The sequence below is a fragment of the Hippopotamus amphibius genome, chromosome 6 (assembly GCF_030028045.1).
Source record: "Hippopotamus amphibius kiboko isolate mHipAmp2 chromosome 6, mHipAmp2.hap2, whole genome shotgun sequence".
In the NCBI taxonomy this organism is placed as follows: domain Eukaryota; kingdom Metazoa; phylum Chordata; class Mammalia; order Artiodactyla; family Hippopotamidae; genus Hippopotamus; species Hippopotamus amphibius.
The window spans coordinates 118,969,609-118,994,001 of record NC_080191.1 but is presented as its reverse complement, the minus strand read 5'-3'; the positions used below and the strand labels follow the sequence as shown (position 1 = coordinate 118,994,001).

At 36.3% G+C, this 24,393-nt stretch overlaps 1 protein-coding gene across 7 annotated transcripts in view; it reads left to right on the top strand.

Moving 5' to 3' along the window:
* The window catches only part of PIK3CB (phosphatidylinositol-4,5-bisphosphate 3-kinase catalytic subunit beta), a 186,630-nt gene that overhangs the window by 71,228 nt on the left and 91,009 nt on the right, over nucleotides 1-24,393 (top strand). For 5 of the 7 annotated variants that reach the window (XM_057738334.1, XM_057738336.1, XM_057738337.1 and 2 more), the window contains exons 3-4: nucleotides 15,386-15,572; nucleotides 18,676-18,901. The exons of 1 other annotated variant lie outside the window; for it this stretch is intronic. In XM_057738334.1, the coding sequence (XP_057594317.1) occupies nucleotides 15,420-15,572; nucleotides 18,676-18,901 (379 nt within the window). In that variant the 5' untranslated portion in view covers nucleotides 15,386-15,419. The remainder of the gene's footprint in view (nucleotides 1-15,385; nucleotides 15,573-18,675; nucleotides 18,902-24,393) is intronic. One more of the 7 variants, XM_057738338.1, reaches the window with a different exon arrangement.

Below are 24,393 nucleotides of genomic sequence, written 5' to 3'. Positions count from 1 at the left end.
GATTTGTTGTCATTTAAAAGCAAACAAAAAAACCACCCTAGTTAGTCTGTTGGCTCCTTTGCTACTGGATTGAAAAACAGAAGCAGTTGTATAGACTATGAAAGTTTTGTCTAAAATATGTATCCCATGATAGGTACAAAGTTGAATCCAATAATCTAGAATTATTTGCTTCACTTTAGTGCTGTTACCTAAAATGATTAAAATGCAACAAATGGCTACACAGAAGTCAGAATTCCTGAGAGATGAGGGAGGAGGTTGCTATCTGGAAGGAACATTCAAGGAGTCTCTGAGATGCTGGCAGTGTTCTGATTCTTGACCTGGGTGGTGGTTTGTTTTCTAGTAATTCGTTAGTTTTTCGTTTGTTATTTTAAACCAGAAAAATATTTTAAAATAGAAAGTACTTGCTCATCGTGTAGAATTCCCTCACCTGTATCTTCAATAGCTAGAGACGGTCAATGTATTTTATATGAGATATTGGTTGTAAGTCTTTGTCCTATTAATTTGATATATTTAGGAAAATAATCACATTTACCCTAAAACATGGTAATGGTGTACCAGTGATTGAAATAGGTTTAACAATTAGTTCTCATGCCTCAAATACTATTTATTTGGAAGTGGAAGAGAAGGGAATGATGAAGGGAGAACACTGTGGGAATGAAATATATCTTTCTTGCTAATATATATCCAATTAGAATAATTTATTATTTCTTTCTTGTTGGTATGATTGAACATTTAGATTAGAAGACAGGAGAGCAGACTGAAAACTAGGAACACTGAAAAAGTTAATTAGCATTATTTAATAAGCAATTAAATGTTTGCATCAAAACTAAATAATTTTAAACTAAGTATCTTAAAGAGGTTAACAGTATACAATATTTTTGAATAATAGGGTGATATGACTTATTTTTTATAATCTTTGTAGGAAGATTGTTAACATTCTTTAGACTTGGGAATCTGCTGAATTAAATTTTTTCATTAGCCCATTTGGTCTGAAGAAATAATACCAATAGTGTCCTGTCTCCACTCCTCATTGGAGTACCATGTTACGGATTATGGATTATGTATAAATTTCTATTTATACTTTTTTTCTGACAGTAATGACTTTTAAAAATTGTTGGGAATGTGGGAGTTATTTAAAATTCTCTACTGCCTTTTAAATAAACATTGCTAGTTAGTATGGCTTGTTTCAAACCTTACTATTCGTTCAGAGATTATCAGTGGAAGGAGCAAGATAAAGCTGGGTTAAAAGTATGAATTGTAGAGCATGCTGTGGTTTGATGTTCCACATGCATTTTGAGATTCATTGCGTTTCTAAACCTATCCCTAAAGCATAGACTACTGCTGAGATTCTGCTGTTTTGTGTGATCTTCAAGATTGTAATTCTCAGACCATGCGTCTCCGGGATTATCCTTGACTTTTACTGATTTTGGAGAGGCCTAAATTCTTACCGCATAAAATTCCTCAGTAGAGAAAGATACCATACCAGTTAGAAATGAACAACACTGACACTCCAAAATGGGCAATGGGTGACAACAGTTGGTTTAATTTATTTTAAAAACAGAATGTCTTTTATTTGAATACTGAATACATTATGTTAGTACACAGAGTATGCCGGGAATGGAATTTTTTAAGGAAAAAATAGTGATACAATTAAAATGGAAAAAATATAATTCCTAATAATTTTTAATATACCATGAATGACAACTATATATGTCAGCATTCTGTGAAGTCCATTTAGGGCAATACATTAACTGATAAACTGTAGTTTAATTTAAATTTACTTCAGATGAATTTTGGAATTGGAATTTTGGAATCTGGAATTTTTTTTTCTCTTGGAAAATAGGATTTTATTGTGTGGTGTCTTTTATTTTTAAAATAATTTTTACTTTTTAAATATTTTATTTTATTTTATTATTTTTTGGCTGTGTTGGGTCTTTGTTGCTGCACGTGGGAGAGTGGTGGCTACTCTTCACTGCAGTATGCAGGCTTCTCATTGCGGTGGCTTCTCTTGTTGCACAGTCTGGGCTGTCGGGGCACAGGCTTCAGTAGTTGTGGCATGCAGGCCTTAGAGATCGCAGGCTTCAGTAGTTGCGGAACGTGGGCCCAGTAGTTGCAGCACGCGGGCTCTAGGGTGTGCAGGCTTCAATAGTTGTGGCTCTTGGGCTCTAGAGCTCAGGCTGAGTAGTTGTGGCTCATGTGCTTAGTTGCTCTGAGGCATGTGGGTTTTCCCCGACCAGGGATTGAACCCACGTCCCCTGCATTGGCAGGTGGATTCTCAACCGCTGCACCACCAGGGAAGTCCCTGGGAGGTGTCTTTTAGAGATTTAGGTGCTCTATTTTATCACAATAAGAATTATTCTCAAAGCAAACAATCTCCAAGATACTAAAGTAAACTAAAGTTTGTTTAGATAGTATACTTTTAATATATTAAAAGTTTCAAAGCCTAAGGTAAGCAAGCAACAAGTCAATAAAATTACAACTCATTTCTAACATTTTCATGCGGTATCATTCACTATGAAATGCAAAAACACTATTAATGTTGAAGTGAAATGACCACTAACATAAATTACATCAGTATGATTAAACATATACAGATATACAAATTCTAGTAAATACAAAAAATTTTGATTTTACAAGTAATTAGAAATGCAGATTAACTCAGATAACTTTAATTAAGATTAAAAAGCTTTATTACAGTCCTCTTGATGGATACAGTCTACATCCATTAATGTAGTGGGGCTACAAATTGGTTAAAACCTTTCTTGAAAGTACCTTTCTGAGAAGTTTCGCAATACGGATAAAGAATCTTAAATTTATAATAAAGATTCTAAACCCTCTTAGACTCAACCCCTCTTTTTGTAGTATGTTTTATAATACTTGTTTAATATATTGAAAAGAAATTTATAGGTGATATAATCTACTTACACACAAGAAAAATATTCTTTAAGTATAATATAAAGGAAGGTCATTTTTGGATAAAAAAAAAATAGTATGCTATTTACGTGCTAAAAAATATATAAACACTCAGGTACAACTGTAGTAGACCATAGTCAGATGCTTGTATCTGTGGTTAGACCACTTGTGAATGCGTTGACTACAAGTAAAGACTGACACAGGGATGTTGTGTTGGTAACTTAAGTTCCATGAGAAGTACATGTAGCTGCTACTTTTGATTTTATATCATGGGTCACAGAAATAACAAACAAAAGGAAAAATCCTTACTCTGGTTGCATGGCTTTTCATTCATAAACAGAACAAAAAGTCACTGAACACTTCTCTCTCAGGAACCGTGATAGACACTCCAGGGGTTTTGGCCTTCATAAAGCAAAATGTCTACCAGTGTACACATGAGGTAGGAATTGCTCTGTCATGTTGTATGCCATTGATATGCAGTGCCCAGTGTGTAGATTTATTTTTATTTATTTATTTACTTATTTATTTAATTGGTTGCACTGGGTCTTAGTTGTGCAGGTGAGCTCCTTAGTTGCGGCATGTGAACTCTTAGTTGTGGCATGCATGTGCGATCTAGTGCCATGACCAGGGATTGAACCCAGGCCCCCTGCATTGGGAGCATGGAGTCTTAACCACTGCGCCACCAGGAAAGTACCTCAGTGTGTAGTTTGATGAAGGAATTTTGCAGTAGCTCATTTCTGCTATCTCTTTATTTTTATTATTTTTATTTTTTATTTTTTTGGCACATGGGCTTAGTTGCTCCGTGACATGTGGGATCTTCCTGGAGCTGGGATCGAACCCGTGACCTCTGCATTGTCAGGCAGATTCTTAACCACTGCGCCACCTAGGAAGCCCTCTGCTATCTCTTCGAGTATTGTCATTAACGTTATCATTGGAACCTTTTTTTGCAATTGTGAAAATTGTGTTTGTTTTGCTACAAGGAATGTAACTTTAATTTTTGCCCCTCTAATTTTGGTCTCTTTGAATTAGTTTTGAGCAACTGATCCTAAAGTAAATGATGCAAATAATACTAACAATAAATACTTAACAAAAGTAAATACTATTGCAGAAGTGAAGTAAAAATATATTTGCTAAGATCTGGAGGCATTGCATTAACTGTTACCCAAGGGAAAGTGAACAACACAATTCTGCTAACCTAGAGTTGTTTTGTGAGATTTTTGTAGAAAATGTAATTAATTTTGGGAAATGCATCTGAGCAAACACCTGTAGGTCACTAGAGACCACCTTTTAAGAAACACTGCTTTAATTCCTTTCACATCAAGCAAACAAGACTGATGATCCTGTGCTGTGAATAGGAGGCATGGCTGTTCCTTTTATTGGAAAGAAACAGGTCTCATTGTAAATTAATATTAGTCATCAGTTATTGAGTGGGTTTCTTGTTTGTTTGTTTTTTGGCCATATGGCATACTGGAGCCTAGTTCCCCAACCATGGATTGAACCTGGGCCCCCTGCAGTGGAAGCTCGGAGTCCTAACCACTGGATTACCAGGGAATTCCCTATACTATTTCAATTTTAGATATATACTTTCCTCTTCAGGATATTTACTGTGATTATCAGCTGTTTGTGCATTATAGGTTGCTTGTTGGGAAAAGTTTTAAAAGAGAGGAATTGCTTAAGCAAGACAGGAGTTAGTCTTGTCAGTGTTTAGGTTAGACACAGAAGCCGTTTTGGTATGTTAAGTGTTGTGGTTTTAAAAAACTGCCCTGCATTCATAGAGACTGAAATAAATCTGGCTTATAGGGCTTCCCTGGTGGCACAGTAGTTAAGAATCTGCCTGCCAGTGCAGGGCACACGGGTTTGATCCCTAGACCGGGAAGATCCCACATGCCGGGGAGCAACTAACCCCGTGTTCCACAACTACTGAGCCTGTGATCTAGACCCTGAGAGCTACAACTACTGAAGCCCGCGTGCCTAGAGCCCATGCTCTGCAACTAGAGAAGGCACCCCAGTGAGAAACCCTGTACACTGCAATGAAGAGTAGCCCCCACTCGCCACAACTAGAGAAAGCCGGTGTGCAGCAACGAAGATCCAATGCAGCCAAAATAAAATATATAAATAATAAAAAATAAAATCTTAAAAAAAATCTGACTTATAATAAATAAACTTGTTTTCTAGAGGCATATTAAGTATTTATAAATATATTTTGGTTATATTAACATTAACTACTAAGAATGAAAATCTGAAGTTTAGAAATACTGATGAACACAGACATATTAAGAATAGCTAGCCTAGCTCTAACCTGAGTTCTTCCTTTGGACTATTCTAAGTGTCCTGAATAATAGAACTTTAAAAAAAGTATGTAATCTGTATGCTGTCACTAATGAAACACTGACAACAGATATTTATTTATAATTACTTTTTTTAGTTTTTTACTTTTATTTTTGCTGTCGGGTCTTAGTTGTGGTGTGCGGGATCTTTGTTGTGACCTGCGGGTTTTCTCCTTTCTAGCTGTGGCTGTGGGCTCAGTAGTTGTGGCATGTGGGATCTTAGTTCCCTGACCAGGGATCAAACTCGTGTCCCCTGCATTGCAGCATGGATTCTTTACCACTGGACCACCAGGGAAGTCCCTTTATAGTTACTTTTAAATCATATTAATGTATTTGCTTCCAGCCTTAATTTCTTTCTTTCTTTTTTCTTCCAGTTATGTTGAGATATAATTGACATTCAGCACTGTATAAGTTTAAGGTGTGGGTACAACGTAATGGTTTGACTTATATATATCATGGAATGATTACCTCAGTAGGTTTAATGAATATCTGTTATCTCATATTGATACAATATTAAAGAAATAGAAAAAATATTTTTTTCCTTATGATGAGAACTCTTAGAATTTACCCTCTTAACAACTTTCACATATAATGTATAATAGTGTTATTTTTATCATGCTGTACATTACATCTCTGGTACTTATTCATCTTACAACTGGGAGTTTATACCTTTGACTACCTTCATCTAATTACCTCTTCCTTCCTCTTACCCTCCCAGCCTCTGGTTTTCCAGCCTAAATTTCCATGCTAATGCGTGGTTGTACTTATGATTTTTTTCCTTTTTACAGTTAACAGAATTCTAATTATACTTTTTGTACTGCTTTATATTTTACTCTATGCATATCATCTATAAACGTCCATGGTAGTGTACACACATGACAAACTTGAATATAAGTAGCTGCTTAATATGCCATCAAGTAGGTATATCATTGTTTGTCTAACTATTTCTTCATGTTTGGATCATTAGGTTATTTGCAAGTTTGTCATGTTTGTATACTTTGCTCTTTGTATGAAAATTTTTCTGAATTCAAGTTTTTAAATAGGTAAATTACTGGATTAGGTTTAAAATTTTTTTCAAGGCTTAGTGTATATTTGCAGATATTTTCTAAAGGCTATTTAGAGTGCCACCTTCTTTTTTTTCTATTTGGCCACACCGAGTGGCATGTGGGATCTTAGTTCCCGGATCAGGGACTGAACCTGTACCCTCTGCAGTGGAAGGGTGGATTCTTAATTACTGGACCACCAGGGAAGCCCCCCCACTGCATTCTATTTTAAGAGGATAAATTTGAATGTTATTTCAATGTAAATGATAAAGTATACAGTAATGTTTTAGCAGTTACTCTTTAGTAATTTGTAGAGTTACTTTAGAGAGATCTTTTACATGGAATTGCAATGATTCAGATAAAATAACCATCTCTAACAAATGGAGTTCTATACTGTTCAGTTTTTCAGTGTTCAGTATAATGCATACTTCAAATCAACAAATAAGGCTGATTTTTTGTCTTTGAAGAGTAGAGATGGGGAGGGGGGAGGACACAAACCCAGATAAATCAAAATCCCCTCACTTAAATTGTCTGTGATTGAAACCTGAAGGTTGAGATAGTAAATGTGGTGTTCGTGATAAGTGCACTGCCCCTTCCAGGTCTTTTATGAACATTAACTTGTCTTCTAGCTGTATCTTATAATAGTAAAGACATAAATACTAGGTAAATACTGTTACATTTAATATTTAAAAAAATTCTCTTTCAGTCTCTGTTAAAAGTTTTTCCATGATTTTCCAAAGAAGTTTTTGTCTGAAGTACTTGTTCATCTGTGTAACAAGCTTATGTGGGTTTCTGCTTATCACATGATTTAAAGAAGTAAAATCCAGTAGTTCTGCTGGCACATTGCTAGGGAAACTGAGAATGTTTAAGCCCTTTCCTCTCTTTCTGCCAGTGAACAATTGGCAGGATATGGGTTTGTAATTACAGTCTAAGGGTTTAGTTGAGCTAATTGTCACTACTGAAGTTCCTGTGCCCTCTGATAGCTTCCTTGAAAAGTTGTTTCCATAAGTAGTTTCCTGCTTGTCCTCAGCCTTTGATCATTTGCTTAATACTGAAATAAAAGAGTGATACCAGACTGAGGTGTAGGGTATTGTGCTAGAGTAACGCTGTGAAGGGTTGTTGTGCTAAGACAACCCTGTGAAGAACATTTCCTTTAAAGAAGGGGGGGGGAGGGGGGAGGGAAAAGGTAAAGAAAAAACTAATTGTAAAATATGTTAATTGCTTGGAAAAAAATCTGACTTTGGTCCTGGCTCTGTCTCTGTGTCCCCTGGGTAATTAATTTCTCTGGGCCTTAGTTTCCTTCTCTTTAAAATAGGAAGGGTCTGTCACTCCTAAGGTACCTCCCAGCCTGAAACTCTGAGTTACTTCTCAGGCTGGACTCTAGTGTGTGGTGCTCCCTATAAAATAAGGGTGACTAAGGGAAGCAGGAACCAGAATATATTTATTTTCAATTATGTAGCAGTAATTTCATTTTCTTCAGGATATCTTTATAAAAGATTTATCTGTTACCAGTTGATTTGTTACCTTATTTGTTTAGCAACAGTGTCAGAGTTTTAGGTCAGATAAGGGACATTTTTAATTATAGCACGCACATTTTGTGAGTATGCCCCCTCTCTCAATACTTACCATAAAAGTGTTGTGCGGGAAGCTCTTAAGTGATACAAGTTACCCTGTGGTTTTAGTGAGACTACCCCATCAGTATGTTTATTAAGGGCCTTGAAAACTAAGAGTGAATTATACTGGCCTTACATTCCTCTGATTAGTTAAGGGGTAAAGTTTTCTTGATTTAGAGATTCTTTTACCCTTGAAGAATTGGCCAAAGACAACCCAGCCAAATACAAGAAACACTATTGATTGACAAGTACAAATGTATGGGAAGTTATGTTCATTACTATTTTAAATACAGACTACAATTAGGTCTAGATAAATTGTGGAGACCCCATTAATCTTTTGAGAAATGATAGGAGTTGTATTAGAGCAGTGGTTCTGAAACTGGACAGTGTGAAATTCACCGTATAAGATGCTTTTAAAGTTTGTAGGGGAGGCTTTCCTAATGGCACAGTGGTTAAGATTCCATGCTCCCAATGCAGGAGGCCCAGGTTCCATCCCTGGGCAGGAAACTAGATCCCACGTTCATGCCACAACTAAGAGTTCGCATGCCGCAACTAAGGAGCCTGCCTGCCACAACTAAGACCTGGAACAGCCAAATAAATAAATTTTTTTTTTAAAAAAAGAAATTTTGGGGGGTCTGATTTTGTTGTACCTGTTGTTGATACAGTGATTGGGGGAGGTGCTGCTATTATGTAATGGTTAAAAGTCTTGTTATTATCTGGGCCTAGATCTGAACTTTATTTATTTACATAAAAATATAGTACAAAGTATTTTTTACATGATTTTAATACATTAACTTTGGAAGGTATAGATTTGGAAGATAAAGATTTGTGAAATCAATGGCAGTGGCTTTTATGGCATCTGATGAGTCTGCGTTTGTAGTTGTCACATCCATGGCGATTCCATGTATAGATTCAAACCTGTGACTGCTTCGCTGTGCAGGGGTATGGGTATGTCCAAGTATTCTCGTACTGAAATATACATTCTTATTTTCTTTCATTTCCCTTTTATTATTATAATTAGGATATTATATGGGTATATTTTGAAATTGAGTGTATATGTATGTAAGTTATGTGAATAATTTCATTTCAGATTTTTAAAGCATTTGTAAAATACTTATTTAAAAAGAATATTGAATACAAAGATTGAAAATCATTCTTTTAGGGGCTTCCCTGGTGGCGCAGTGGTAAAGAATCCGCCTACCAATGCAGGGGACACAGGTTTGAGCCCTGGGCCGGGAAGATCCCACATGCTGAGGAGCTACTAAGCCCGTGCGCCACAACTACTGAGTCTGAGTTCTAGAGCCCACGAGTCACAAGTGTTGAGCCCACGTGCCACAACTACTGAAGCCCGTGCGCCTAGAGCCAGTGCTCCGCAACAAGAGAAGCTGCCTAAATGAGAAGCTCGTGCACCGCAACTAGAGAAAGCCCACGTGCAGCAACGAAGACCCAATGCAGCCAATAAATAAATGAAAAAATAAAAAAAAAGGAAGAAAATCATTCTTTTAGGTAGTATTTAGCTTAAAATACTTTGAAAACCTTGATAACTAGTCTAATAAAAGTGCTTTTATTAAAGTGACACACAAGTACAGTCTATATGTTAGGCTCTAATTAAATACTCTATGTCTGGAGTGTTTATAAAGTCTGACAGCCATTCTAACTCAGTTATTAGTAAATTATTAATATGATGATATCAGGGTAGAAGTTTATGTACCTGGACGTAACCCTTCATTACAGTTCATCTTCAGTATCCACAGGGGTTTGGTTCCAGAAGCCCTCACAGATATCAAAATCTGCCAGTGCTCAAGTTCCTCATAAAAAATGGTGTAGTACAATGAATATAGTCATTGTATTGTATCTGTGAAATTTTGGTCCATGGTTGGTTGAATCCATGGTTGGTTGAATCTGTGGATGTGAAACCCATGGATGCAGAGGGCTGACTGTATTCCTTTTGATAATTCATTCCTTTTTGAGAAAAACATTTCTAGGTCTCATTTAAACATATTATTGCTTTTCAAGCATCGTCAATGTTTTGATGAATCATTAGAATCTTTCTGAATATTTTATGTCAAAATTTGATATTTTCAGTATGAGAATTTTGTCCTTGAAATTGAAGATAGGGAGAAAAACAACAAAGTCCTACTGTATAGCACAGGGAACTATATTCAATATCCTATGATAAACCAACCATAAAGGAGAAGAGTATGAAAAAGAATGTACATATATGTATAACTGAACCACTTTGCTGTACAGAAATTTATACAACACTGTAAATCAACTATACTTCAATAAAGTAAAATTTAAAAAAAAATTTATTTATTTATTGGCTGTGTTGGGTCTTCGTTGCTGCTCGCAAGCTTTCTCTAGTTGCAGCGAGTGGGGGCTACTCTTCATTGTGGTGCAGGCAGTGCGCTGGCTTCTCATTGCAGTGGCTTCTCTTGTGGAGCACGGGCTCTAGGCGCGTAGGCTTCAGTAGTTGTGGCACATGGGCTTAGTAGCTCTGTGGCATGTGGGATCTTCCTGGACCAGGAATCGAACCTGTGTCCCCTGCATTGGCAGGCGGATTCTAAACCACTGCGCCACCAGGGAAGTCCCCAATAAAATAAAAATTTTTAAAAAAGAAATTGAAGATAGGGGAATTGATTTTGGAGATTGGTGTGATGTTGCTTTAATTTAAATTTTACGATGCATTTTGAGATGGCAGGAGAAAAATACGTACTTGACCATTGCAATTTACTTTGCCAGTTCTTAAAGCTGTTTGTTTGTTTGTTTGTTTATTTAGGCTGCACCAGTCTTAGTTGTGGCTCTCCAGGATCTTCCTTGTGGCATGCAGAATCTTTTTCTAGTTGCAGCATGTGGGCTCTTATTTGTGGCATGTGGACTCTTAGTTGTGGCATACATTTGGGATCTAGTTCCCTGACCAAGGATCGAACCCAGGCCCCCTGCATTGGGAGTGCAGCGTCTTACCCATTGGACCACCAGGGAAGTCCCTACTTTGCCAGTTTTTAAATATTTAAGACATTTTTAAAAAAAATTATTTATTTATTTAATTTATTTATTGGCTGCGTTGGGTCTTCGTTGCTGCACACAGGCTTTCTCTAGTTGCTGCGAGCGGGGGCTACTCTTCATTGTGGTGTATGGGCTTCTCATTGTAGTGGCTTCTCTTGTTGTGGAGTGTGGGCCCTAGGCGCGTGGGCTTCAGTAGTTGCGGCACATGGGCTCAGTAGTTGTGGCTCACGGGCTGTAGAGCACAGGCTCAATAGTTGTGGCGCACGGGCTTAGTTGCTCCTTGGCATGTGGAATCTTCCCAGGGCAGGGCTCTAACCCATGTCCCCTGCATTGGCAGGCGGATTCTTTACCACTGCGCCACCTAGGAAGTCCTTTAAGACATTTTGATTGTGAAATATAGCATATAGAAAAGCACATAAAACATAAAAACCCTAGTGACTTTTTTCTGGAGTGAAATCCTGTTTTCTTTTTCTCTATATTAAAAATAGTGGTTATCCTTTGAAACCATGGGAGTTCCCTAGTCTGTCTACATTTAATAGAAGATGCCATTTTATGGGAATAAGCAGTTCTATAGTCAAACATTACTTGAAAATATATCTTCAGTACTTGGTGAGACCTATTTCATGTTTCTCTTCACATGACAGGAGTTTATGGATTGGAGACAAGGTGGTATTAAGCAATCAGAATTCTGTATGTTTGTTAATATTTTTCTATTTTACTTGTTTTTTTTTTTTTTGAAAAATACATCCACTACAAAATATAGACTGAGCTTTTGTAAAGTCTTATGCAAATAGACTTAAATGCTTTCTGAGTTAAATCATCTCAGGTTTTTCAGTTTAAGGCGTTCTAGGAGATCTGGATGTATATGGCATCTCATCTATGTACTGGTAAAGTATTACCTTGATTCATGTACAGATGTCACCTTTGGAAGCTGTTTATGGTATTTCTTAGACTAGTCACTGAAAGACCACATTGATGGCCACGTAGTTACTTTTTTCCTGCTAAGCATGATTTAAATCACATTTTTAAGGGAGACTTCCCTGGTGGTCCAGCAGTTAAGACTCTTGCTTTCACTGCAGGTGGCGTGGGTTCCATCCCTGGTCTGGGAAATAAGATACTGCATGCCTCACAGCACAGCCAAAAAAAAAAAAGAAAAAAAAAATCACATTTTTAATGATCCAGTGGAATTGTTTCTGTAGAATTTGATTTCATTCATTCAGCTAGAGGTAAATATTTATTGAGCTAGAAGCAGTCAGAGGTTGGGAAGCTATCACTAAGCAACAAGCTTCAATATAGTGTGCTCCTGCCTTGACACAGATATGCCGTGCTGCTTGGGTGCGCAGAGGAGTATTAGGGACGGATTCCAAGCGTCTAGAAGAATTAGAGTTGGTCAGGACATATGTAGCTGAGGACATCCTAGGGAGAGGGACGATAGATTTAAGGTAGGATACACGAGAGAGCATGGGATATGCTGGCAAGTATCAGCAGTTTGGCAAGACTGGATTAAGGATAGTTTGTTTGGGAGTGTTGAGTGACGGATACAGAATGTAAGGGAGGTAGAGGCGCGTGAATTCATTCGTGTAATTCATTTTAGGTATGACTACTTCATCAGGAAATTCTTAAATCTACCTTAGTGGTTTTTGCTCTAATACCTGAGGAGGTTAGAATTTGAGTCTGGAGAGTTGATGCTGTTGGGTAGTGAGGTGCAAGCAGTCTCTTTGAAAAGGTTGCTACTCTGGGCTCTAGAGGCCATCATTTCCAGTTGTCTGATAAGGGTGAGGTCTCAGTTTCTGTTTTTATACTTGTGTGCACTCGTATTACTATTGATACTCGTCAGGTGATTTGGTTTCGGTTGTGAGAATCTTGCCAAATATCTATGCCGAAGAAACCAGGGGAGTATACAGGTTTATCTTGATTGTAATTCTGCGACAGTGCTGATGTTTCATAAACCCATCTCAATTTTAAATTCTAACTTTAGTTTGTCCTCTCAGCTTTTGTTGACAACTCCTGACCCATATATAGTACTTAATGTTCAGGAGATAGCTTTCCCCTGTTTGTCTTTGTATGGTGGTATTTGAAGATAAGCAAAGCATGGTCTTTAAAATTTGATGTAGCATGTTTTCATTCCTCAGATATTCCTTGAATGCCTAACACTTGCAAAGTTAAGAAACCCCTTCACTGAAGACAATCTCTCAAGGCTGTTCTGCAGTGATTTGCCTAAAGCATTTTGAGGATCAGCGACTGTTAATGACATCTGTAGTAACTTTGTGTAGTTTTGTTCTTGTCTGTAAAACTTTGTCAGTTTAGAATTTCTAAGTATAATGATTTCTCTATACACTATGGTGAGAGACAGTATTTTATTTTATTTTTTTAAATTTATTTATTTAATGTATTTATTGGCTGCGTTGGGTCTTCGTTGCTGCACAGGGGCTTTCTCTAGTTGCTTCGAGTGGGGGCTACTCTTCATTGTGGTGCGCAGGCTCCTCGTTGTAGTGGCTTCTCTTGTTATGGAGCATGGGCCCTAGGCACGTGGGCTTCAGTAGTTGCGGCACATGGGCTCAACAGTTGTGGCTCACGGGCTGTAGAGCACAGGCTCAATAGTTGTGGCGCACAGGCTTAGTTGCTCCGTGGCATGTGGAATCTTCCCAGGGCAGGGCTCGAACCCATGTCCCCTGCACTGGCAGGCAGATTCTTTACCACTGCGCCACCTAGGAAGTCCCAGAGACAGTATTTTAAAAAGCATGGCACAAGACCTCAAGGAGCTTACAGTCAACATAATGTGGTTTATTATGGTTAAATGTCTCAGACTCTTTTTCTGGTGCTTTAGTAGTTATTATGTAGAGTGTGGTGTTGGGCTCACCCTCTAGAGTTAGACCCAAGTTCAAATCCCAGGACTGCCACTTTTTATCCATGAGATCTCAAATTCTCTAGGTCTCAGGTGCTTTTTAAGGAGTAGTATTATTACCACAGGGTGGTAGTAAGTATAAAATACAGTAATGCACGTAAAGACTTTAGTAGAATGCTAACACATAGTAAGTACTTACCTTTAGCTGTTATAAATTCTATAATGAGCTTTTTTTAAAATTAAATAGTTTATTTATTGGCTGCATTAGGTCTTTGTTACTGCTCGTGGGCTTTCTCTAGTTGTGGTGAGTGGGTGCTACTCTTTGTTGCGTGCAAAGGCTTCTCATTGCGGTGGCTTCAGAGCATGGGCTCTAAGCGCACAGGCTTCAGTAGTTGTGGCACTGTGGCTCAATAGTTGTGGCTGCGGCCTCTAGAGCGCAGGCTCAGTAGTTGTGGCACGTGGGCTTAGTTGCATGTGGGATCTACCCAGCCCAGGGCTCGAACCCGTGTCCCCAGCATTGGCAGGCGGATTCTTAACTACTGCACCACCAGGGACGCCTAAGACTGATTCTTAGAAACGTAAACATTCCATTATTATACCTCACAAGATGAACAGTTTCCTTAAAATTATGTAATATTTAATCCATATTTAATTTTCCCAGGTTATTTCAAAGCAGTCTCCAAAGTTGACCGATAATGGGTTTTTCTCTATCATTATTGTCTCACGTTTGTATGCATTTGATGTGTTTCAATCCATGGGTGTCATTATTGTTTTTGATGCCCCCAGATGTTTCAAGTTGGCTCCTCTTTTGATAACAGTACTTGAGTTTTTTGAATAAATGGTATTTGAACCTTGTTTGTTTGTTTTCTTAACTTCAGTGCCCATGTTCTTCCCAGGATTATTGTGTGCCTTCTTGAAGGAAGGCCTTAAGGAGTAGATGAGACTTAAATGGCCCAGTTGAAGGGTGCATTTGTTGGAATAATGGTTTGGTACAGGGAGTGTCAACACATCTGTGAACATTGGTCTAGCAGCACGAGGCAAAAGGCACTTGTCACACAAGACCCTGGACTGTGGAGTGGTCAGAGAAGCAAAGGAAAACAGGCCAGAGTCATAGTGCAAAGGGCCTTGCCAGCTGGTTAGCAAGATTTGGTCTTTTTAATACTTTGGTGGTGGGTCGTGGAACTAAGTTCATGACATTTAGTTTCTCACGTGAGCATCGTAGAAAATTATTTTTGAAAAAAGGCCCTCTTGATTGCCATTTTTCTTGCAGTTTGCCAAGAAAAAACTTGGGTGAAGAAGCCAATGTCAGTCCTCTAAGTGAAGTCTGGAGAAAATCCCCTGTTGAGAGGTTATTAACTAGATTTCTCAGAACCCTGTACTCCTTAAACCTTTCACCTTTCACATGTCATATACTTATGTTGAATTTGAGTTAGTATGGTGTATATACATGATTTATGTAGTGATAACCAAAAGTATTTTTAAGTAATGGTGGCTTACTCTTGCTTAATTTAATTGGTCTCCTGTTACATTGTTGGCTATATTGAAATCCAAGGACTAATTATGGATTGGTGGGCTTTATCATGTTTTAGTATAAAATTTGGCTAATGAATTCACTAAATTTTACTTACTGATTTCTAGAGCCCTATGGTTATGAGTGTGCTTCCGCTTCATAATGCCTCCTGCTATGGCAGACATCCTTGACATCTGGGCAGTGGATTCACAGATAGCATCTGATGGCTCCATACTTGTGGATTTCCTTTTGCCCACTGGGATTTATATCCAGTTGGAGGTACCTCGGGAAGCTACCATTTCCTATATTAAACAGGTATGTTATCAGGTGGAATTTCTATAAACGTAGCTTACTTACTGTATCACTTAGGGGAAAATGTTCCTCCATTTTAGAATATTACTAATGTAAATCATATGGTAAATTTGAGAGAAGTTTATAAGTCATTACATTTTAAAGATTTTGATCCATACTTTTTCTTGGATCTTATTTTTTGGCTATATAAAACATACTCATTCTCACTCTCACTCAGTTTTATTTTTCCTCACTCACTAAATTTTTTTTAAAAATCCATGTGTAATACCTGAATTAAGACAAATTAGTTTCTGTTAGCTAGTTTGAAAGGTTTGTTCAGGTTATCAAAAGGAATTTGACATTGTCAGAGAAAGTTTTATTTTGAGGTAAGATCTTTGTACTTATCGTCTTTGAGCTTGTCACATGTCTTTGTTTTGTCTTGCATGCGATATTTGGTTGGTTATCTCTTCTCTCCTTTTCCTTCCCTTTCTATTTCCCATCTTCTGTCCCCATCCCCACTATTTTTCATGGTCAGTCTGGGGGAAGAAAAGGTTTTCTGCTGTTCACTAGATTTTTTTTCCCCCAGTAATGAATGGTATGTCCTCATTTGAAAGCAAGATTCTTTCACCTAGCAAGGCTTGCCTGTTTTGTTGGATGGTTTTTTTTTTTTTTTTCCGGTGAATTGGTGAGTGCTATTGATTTGTGAAGACTATGACTTCTTTTTTTTTTTTTTGGGCACACGGGCTTAGTTGCTCCGCGGCATGTGGGATCTTCCTGGAGCAGGGATCAGACTCATGTCCTCCGCATTGGCAGGCAGACTCCCAACCACTGCACCACCTAGGAAGCCCAAGACTATGACTTTTAATTAAGTAAAATTATTTTCCTCAACTTTTTCTTCAGTGTTTTTCAAATAGCTGAACTCAATATGGACATTGGGGTTTATGATATTTTTAAGAAAAAGTATTTATGACAAACCTTTTTAAAGCACTTGACTTTGGAAAGCCTTTTAACTCTTTTCCAAGCTTCTTCATCAGGGAGACATAAGAATTCTAGAACTGCATGATCCCTGAAGTGGGAAAAAAAAAAAAAAAAAAGTAAAATTGTTTTAGGCACCCTACAGGTGCATAGGATGCACTTATTTTTATAGTCACAAGTGATAGTTATGGATGCCTGTGGCTATAGCTGAAGCTGAATTAACCATTGAAACCTTGCTCCTTTAAAAAAAATTTGTTTTTATAAAATATGCATAACATAAAATTCACCATAAGAGTCATTTTTAGGCAGTTTCTTGGTATTAAGTATATTCACAGTATTGCCCAATCCATCACCGCTATCCTTTTCCAGCACTTCTCATCATCCTAAACACAGGTTCTGTACTTGCTAAATAGTAAACTTCCCCTCTGCTAGTCCTTGGTAATCTCTATTCTAGTTTCTGTCTCTATGAATTTGTTTATTCGTGCTACCTCATGTAAGTGGAATCACATAATCGTCAACCTTTTGTGTCTGGCTTTTTTCACTTGGCATAATATCTGAAAAGTTCATTCATGTTGTAACATGTATCCAAATTTCATTTCTTTTTAAGACTGAATAGTATTGCTTTGTATGAATGTACCATGCTTTGTTTATTCATCCATCTTTTGATGGACATTTTGGTTACAGTCGTCTCTTGGCTGTTGTGAGTAATGTTGCTGTGAACACTGGTGCACAAGTATCTGTATGAATCCCTGCTCTCCATATGTTGGGTCATATGGTAATTCTTTTTTTTTTTTAAGCTCTTTATTGGAATATAATTGCTTTACACTCTTGTACCAGCTTTTGAGGTATACCAGAGTGAATCAGCTGTATTTATACATATATCCCCACATATGGTAATTCTGTTTTAAGTTTTTAAGGAACTGCCAAACTTTTTTTTTTTTTTGCAGTGGCCGTACTATTTTACATTCCCACCAGCAATGCAAAGCAAAAAGGTTCTAGTGTCTCAAAATGCTAGCCAACATGTTATTTTCCTTTTTTTTTTTTTTTTTATTTAAGTGATAACTATTCTTATGGCTGTGAAGTGGTACCTCATTTTAGTTTTATTTGCATTTCCCTAATGGCTAATGCTTTCAAGCATCTTTTCATGTTCTTATGGACCATTTGTAGAATTGTCTGTTCAAGACCATTGCCCATCTTTTAATTCAGTTTTTTTTGTTGTTGAGTCATGGGAGTTCTTATGTATTCTTGATGGTAATCTCTTATCAAATATATAATTTGAAAATATTTTCTCCTGTTCTGTGAGTTGCCTTTTCAGTGTCATAATAGTGTCCTTTGATACAGAAAAGTTTTTAATTTTGATGAAGTCCATTTTTAATTTTGATGAAGTCTATTTTTTCCTTTTTCTCCCTTTTTTTTTGCCCTAGCATTGATTTCTCCTGTTTGTTTTATATATCTGAGTCTGAGGATTGGCCATGATATACATCCCTCAGCTGTTGGCTTTTGTCCAGGTTGCAGTTAAAATATGTAACCCACCTTATGTTTGTATGGTGACCTTTTATATGATCTCATCCAGGAAATTTCGGGGGAGATGGTGAGAGGTTGATTCTGCTCCTCCTGACAGGGCAGTGCTAGTTAATAGAGATAACTCTGGTGAACAGAAAAGAATTCAAGACAAAAATAATGTAAATTTTGTATGGAGGTGATAGATGATACATACTTTAAATGTTCTTTTTTCAGTTAAAATTATTTATGTTCACAAAATGCTAAATATGGAAGTCTTCATTGAGTCTTATTCTTCATAGATATTCACATTTAATACTTTTGTTTATATAAGTACTTTTTTTTGCATTATACCATTATATTGCTTTACAAAAATGGGTTAATACCGTTCATGTTCTCTTACAATTTGCTATTTTTAAAAGAAACTAACCTTAATATATCTTGTATAGCTTTCCATGTTTTTCTGTTTCATTTTCACAGTTCTATAATATTCCACAATTCACTTAACCAATCCCTTATTGTTAAACATTTGGCTTGTCCTCAGTTTTTGAGTTTTCCAAAGAGTTCTGCAGTGATTATCTTTGTAGACATGACTTTGTACACTTGAGCAGTATTTCCATTTCGGAAAACGTCTTACTCTTTTTTCCTGCAGATGTTGTGGAAACAAGTTCACAATTACCCCATGTTTAACCTCCTTAAGGAAGTTGACTCCTATATGTTTGCATGTGTGAATCAAACTGCTGTATATGAGGAGCTTGAAGATGAAACAAGAAGACTCTGTGATGTCAGACCTTTTCTTCCAGTTCTCAAATTAGTAACAAGAAGTTGTGACCCAGGGGAAAAATTAGACTCAAAAATTGGCGTCCTCATAGGAAGAGGTAATTTAAAAGTTCAAAGTGTGAATTTTTAACATATTTGTTGCTATCTGTATAAACATGTAGTAAGTATGATCTAAGACATTGCTTTGCATGGTGTGGTCCATGGACCAATGCTATTCTATACATTGTTAGCAGATGCTATTCTGTACATTGTTACCAGTTAGAGATAAAGTAAGTTCAGAAATAGAGAATAAATGTTTAGAAACTTCTCTAGCACTGTGATATTATATTACCACAATATCCAGGGGCTTATGTATTTTTTATCTTTTTCTTTTCCAGTGACTTTTAAAAAAATTTATTGAAGTATAGTTGATATACAATATTGTGTTAATTTCTGCGATACAAAAAGTGATTGTTATACATATATATACATTTTTTTCATATTCTTTTCCATTATGGTTTATTACAGGATATTGTATATAGTTCCCTGTAGTATACCATAGGGCGTGTTGTTTATCCATTCTATGTATAATAGTTTGCATCTGCTAATCCCAAACTCCCAATTCAACCGCCCCCACCCCCCACCGCTTGGCAACCACCAGTCTCTTCTCTATATCTGTGAGTCTGTTTCTGTTTTGTAGATAAGTTCATTTGTGTCATATTTTAGATTCCATACATAAGTGAGATAATAATGGTATTTGTCTTTCACTTTCTGACTTACTTTACTTAGTATGATAATCTCTAGGTCCATCCATGTTGCTGTAAATGGCATTATTTCCTTTTTATGGCTGGGTAATATTCCATTGTATATATAGACGTCATTTTCTTTATCCATTCATCTGTTAATAAACATTTAGGCTGTTTCCATGTCTTGGCTATTGTGAATAGTGCTGCTGTGCACATAGGGGTGCATGTATCTTTCTGAATTATAGTTTTGTCTGGATAATGTCTAGGAGTGGGATTGCTGTGTCTTATGGCAACTCTATTTTTAGTGTTCTGAGGAATCTCCATACTGTTTTTCACAGTGGGAGAACCAAGTTACATTCCCACCAACAGTGTAGGAGGGTTCCCTTTTCTCCACACCCTCTCCAGCATTTGTTATTTGTAGACTTTTTAATGATGGCCATTCTGACTGGTGTGAGGTGATATTTCATTGTAGTTTTGATTTGCATTTCTCTAATATTTAGCAATGTTGCGCATCTTTGCACGTGCCTGTTGGCCATCTATATGTCTAGTGACTTATTTTTATTTTATAAAAGTATTGTTTTTTGGCAGATTGGAAATAAAAAAGTTGTTCCTGTGCCTCAGGTGGTTTAAGAAGCCCTTTTTTTAGAGATAGATTCTCAGTTTCTTGTGAACTACCCCTGCGGTATGAACGTAATTTATAAGCAACTCTCTATGCTAACTGAGAATTTAAGCTGATTGATGTTTCCATAAATTTTACTCCATAAGTAAAATTATCTTCTAAGTAGAGATTATTTTTATAGCAAGTCAAGATATATCATGCCCACATTATTCTTTGCATGTTAATTTCAGGGAGAATTGTGAGTAACAAAATAAACATGGAGCAGTCTCTCTTGCTATAGTAATTTTAGGTGTCTAAAGGGCCAATGGTATCCTGCTTTAGACAAGATATTAAATTGAATTACATACTACAAGGGATTACTGAGGAGGAGACTTACAAGTTTAACTACAAAACCAAAAAAATCTACTGGAGAGTATTGGATCTGGATTGGCTACCTGTTTTGATCAAATTCACTCTTATAGGATAATATAGTACCATCCCGTTTAAGATAGTAAGTACCTTTAAGATACTGTTCTTTGATCTTGACCTATAGTTAATTCAGGCTAGTTTAGGATTACACTATGGGACTAAGCTCTTCCTTCTGAGTACTTAGAACAGAAGTTTATTTACTAAATGACACCCTAGTATTTAAAGATGTTTGATTATTTCAGTTGATAGCTAGTTTGTTTGGCAATAACTTTTTCCCCCATTAAATAGGTTTGTTATTGTATACCATACAGATTTTTTAAATATGTATTAATAACTTCAGTAGAAAGCATTCCTTTCTATTTTCTTTAGCGCTAAAGATTTTTTTAAAAACTTTTAATTATTCCCTATTAGTAAAAGTTTTTCCATTGTTGGGATTGAAGGGTATATGTAAAAGTAGAAAGAATAAAAAAAAATCGCTTATAGTCTTTTTCCAGGACAAGAATATCCACTGATAATATTTTTGATGTAGTTCTTTTTAATCAATTTTGTTTGTGTATTTATGAAAATACTGTTTTCCTGTATTTTTCTGCTGATTTTTAGGGAAGCTGAAATATTTGATAATTCAAGGGGTTAGCATCACAGATAGAATTAACTTTTATCTGAATATAGGCGTCTTTTTGAGATTTACCATTTTTTAAAAAATTAGGTCATTGTGCTCTCTTCAAGTCTTGATCTCCAAAGCATATGAATTCATTAGCCACCATTATCTCTACCTAATCTAGTCAAATTTATCAAATAAAAATACAGGAGGTCCATGGGATACTCTTAATGCTAAAAAGTCATTCACTATTTACCTAAAATTCAAATAGAACTGGACAAACTTTTTTTTTTTTTTTGGACAACTCTAATTTTACCCTAGTAACAGCACAGGGATCTAATATATATTAGAAATGAATTTCTCTTTCTGTGAACAATGCACCATATTTCATTTAGTGTATAATGCTAAGTGTAGAAAATTTTTTATGCAATGTGCCCTGCAATTTGAATGACTAAGAAAATGTCACAAGTGTTTTATTGCATTGAATTAAACAGTTTATAAGCTCTTAAAATTTATAAATTGTAGTTTAGATCCTTAGCAGTTTAGGAAAGCTGACATTATGATCATATACACAAATTCAAATGTTAACATTCATTTAGGGAGTTGAGTAAGTCTGTTTTGATGTTTTAGAATGCATTTCCACTTTAAATACCTAAGAAGTCAAATTTTGTGGTAGCTGATTTGTATGTGATGACTATAACCGGGACTTGGTGAGGTCATGCCTCCTGGGAAACCAATAAACAATTATTTCAATTTAACTTAAGGAACAAGTTTGCTGCCTCCTCTTGCCCAAAGAAAACAATAGAACCTTTACAGACATAACTGCCCTGAGAGGTCTAAAAATACCTTTTCCTGAAAGATTATATGCCTAATGATTTTTTTTTCTGTGTATTCTAAATAATTATTTACAGAGTTCTGATTATTCTCTGTAGTGAAGGTACTTGTCACTCCTGCAGTAATTTCTCCAAGCACCCAGTAGTAAATTTTGATCAGGGGACTTTGTCAGCATCCTGAAAAAAGTATTTCAACACTTTCTTTTCCCCCTCACCTACCTAAAGCTGTGGCATACCTTAAAGTGAAGGAAATATATAGTCTGTAGGATTTTAACAGTATCTTTAGTATGAAGAAATTATTCATTCAATAATTTTTTTAATATCAAAAATTTATATTTGAGTTGGGGGGAGATGAATTGGGAGATTGGGATACCAAATTGTACACTCTAAATATATGCTGTGTATTGTCTGTTAACTGTATCTCAATAAAAGTTCTAAAAAAAAATTTTTATATTTGATTGTAAACTATACAGTACTCTTAAAATTTAAGCATTGCTATCAGATTTTCATACCACAAGACATATAGGCAATTAACTAGGTTTAAAATTAAATTACTTAGCCTAACTTTTTATTTTTGGCAGTTTCTGTTTTTAAGAGATCTTTGTAATAGTTCCGAAATTCAGGCTTCATTGGTTGGTTTCTTTTCTTTTTTTAAATTTTTATTGGAGTATAGTTGATTTACAATGCTGTGTTAGTTTCAGGTGTACAGCAAAGTGAGTCAGTTATATATATGCGTATATCCGCTCTTTTTTTTTTTAAAGATTCTTTTCCCATATAGGCCATTACAGAGTATTGAGAAGAGTTGATTGTTCTATATAGCAGGTTCTATTAGTTATCTATTTTATATATAGTAGTGTGTATATTTGTCAATCCCAATCTCCCAGTATATCTCTCCCCGCCACCCCATCCCCTGGTAACCATAAGTTTTGTTTTCTATATCTGTGACTCTACTTCTGTTTTGTAAATAAGTTCATATGTACCCTTTTTAAAGATTCCACATATAAGGGATATCATATGATATTTATCTTTCTGTGTCTGACTTACTTCACTCATTATGACAATCTCTGGGTCCATCCATGTTGCTGCAAATGCCATTATTTTGTTCTTTTTTATGGCTGAGTAATATTCCATTGTATATGTGTACCACATCTTTTTTTTTTAACTTTTTATTTGTTTATTTTTTACAATAAAGTGCATATATTTAGAGTGTACAATTTGGTATCCCAGTCTCCCAATTCGTTTCCGCCCCCCAACGCTCCCTGCTTTCCCCTTTGGTGTCCATATATTTGTTCTCTACATCTGTGTCTCTATTTCTGCCTTGCAAACCGGTTGATTTGTACCATTTTTCTATAGTCCACATATATGTGTTAATATACAATATTTGTTTTTCTCTTTCTGACTCACTTCACTCTGTATGACAGTCTCTGGGTCCATCCGTGTGTCTAAAAATGTCCCAGTTTCATTGCTTTTTAGAGCTGAGTAATATTCCATTGTATGTATGTACCACATCTTCTCTATCCATTCATCTGTTGATGGACATTTAGGTTGCCTCCATGTCCTGGCTATTGTATATAGTGCTGCAATGAACATTGGAGTTCATGTGTCTTTTTGAATTATGGTATTCTCTGGGTATATGCCCAGCAGTGGGATTGCTGGGTCATATGGTAGTTCTATTTTTAGTTTTGCAAGGAACCTCCATACTGTTCTCCATAGTGGCTGTATCAATTTACATTCCCACCAGCAATGCAAGAGCGTTCCTTTTTCTCCACACCCTCTCCAGCATTTACTGTTTGTTGATTTTCTGATGATGCCCATTTTAACCGGTGTGAGGTGATACCTCATTGTAGTTTTGATTTGCATTTCTCTAATAATTAGTGATGTTGAGCAGCTTTTCATGTGCTTCTTGGCCATCCGTATGTCTTCTTTGGAGAAATGCCTCTTTAGGTCTTCTGCCCATTTTTTGATTGGGTTGTTTTTTTTTTGATATTGAGCTGCATGAACTGTTTATATATTTTGGAGATTAATCCTTTGTCTGTTGATTCGTTTGCAAATATTTTTTCCCATTCTGAGGGTTGTCTTTTTGTCTTGCTTATAGTTTCCTTTGCTGTGCAGTAGCTTTGAAGTTGCATTAGGTCCCACTTATTTATTTTTGTTTTTATTTCCATTATTCTAGGGGGTGGATCAAAAAAGATCTTGCTGTTATTTACGTCGGAGAGTGTTCTTCCTATGTTTTCCTCCAGGAGTTTTATAGTGTCTGGCCTTACATGTAGGTCTTTAATCCATTTGCAGTTTCTTTTTGTGTATGGTGTTAGGAAGTGTTCTAATTTCATTCTTTTACATGTAGCTGTCCAGTTTTCCCAGCACCACTTATTGAAGAGGCTGCCTTTTCTCCATTGTATATCCTTGC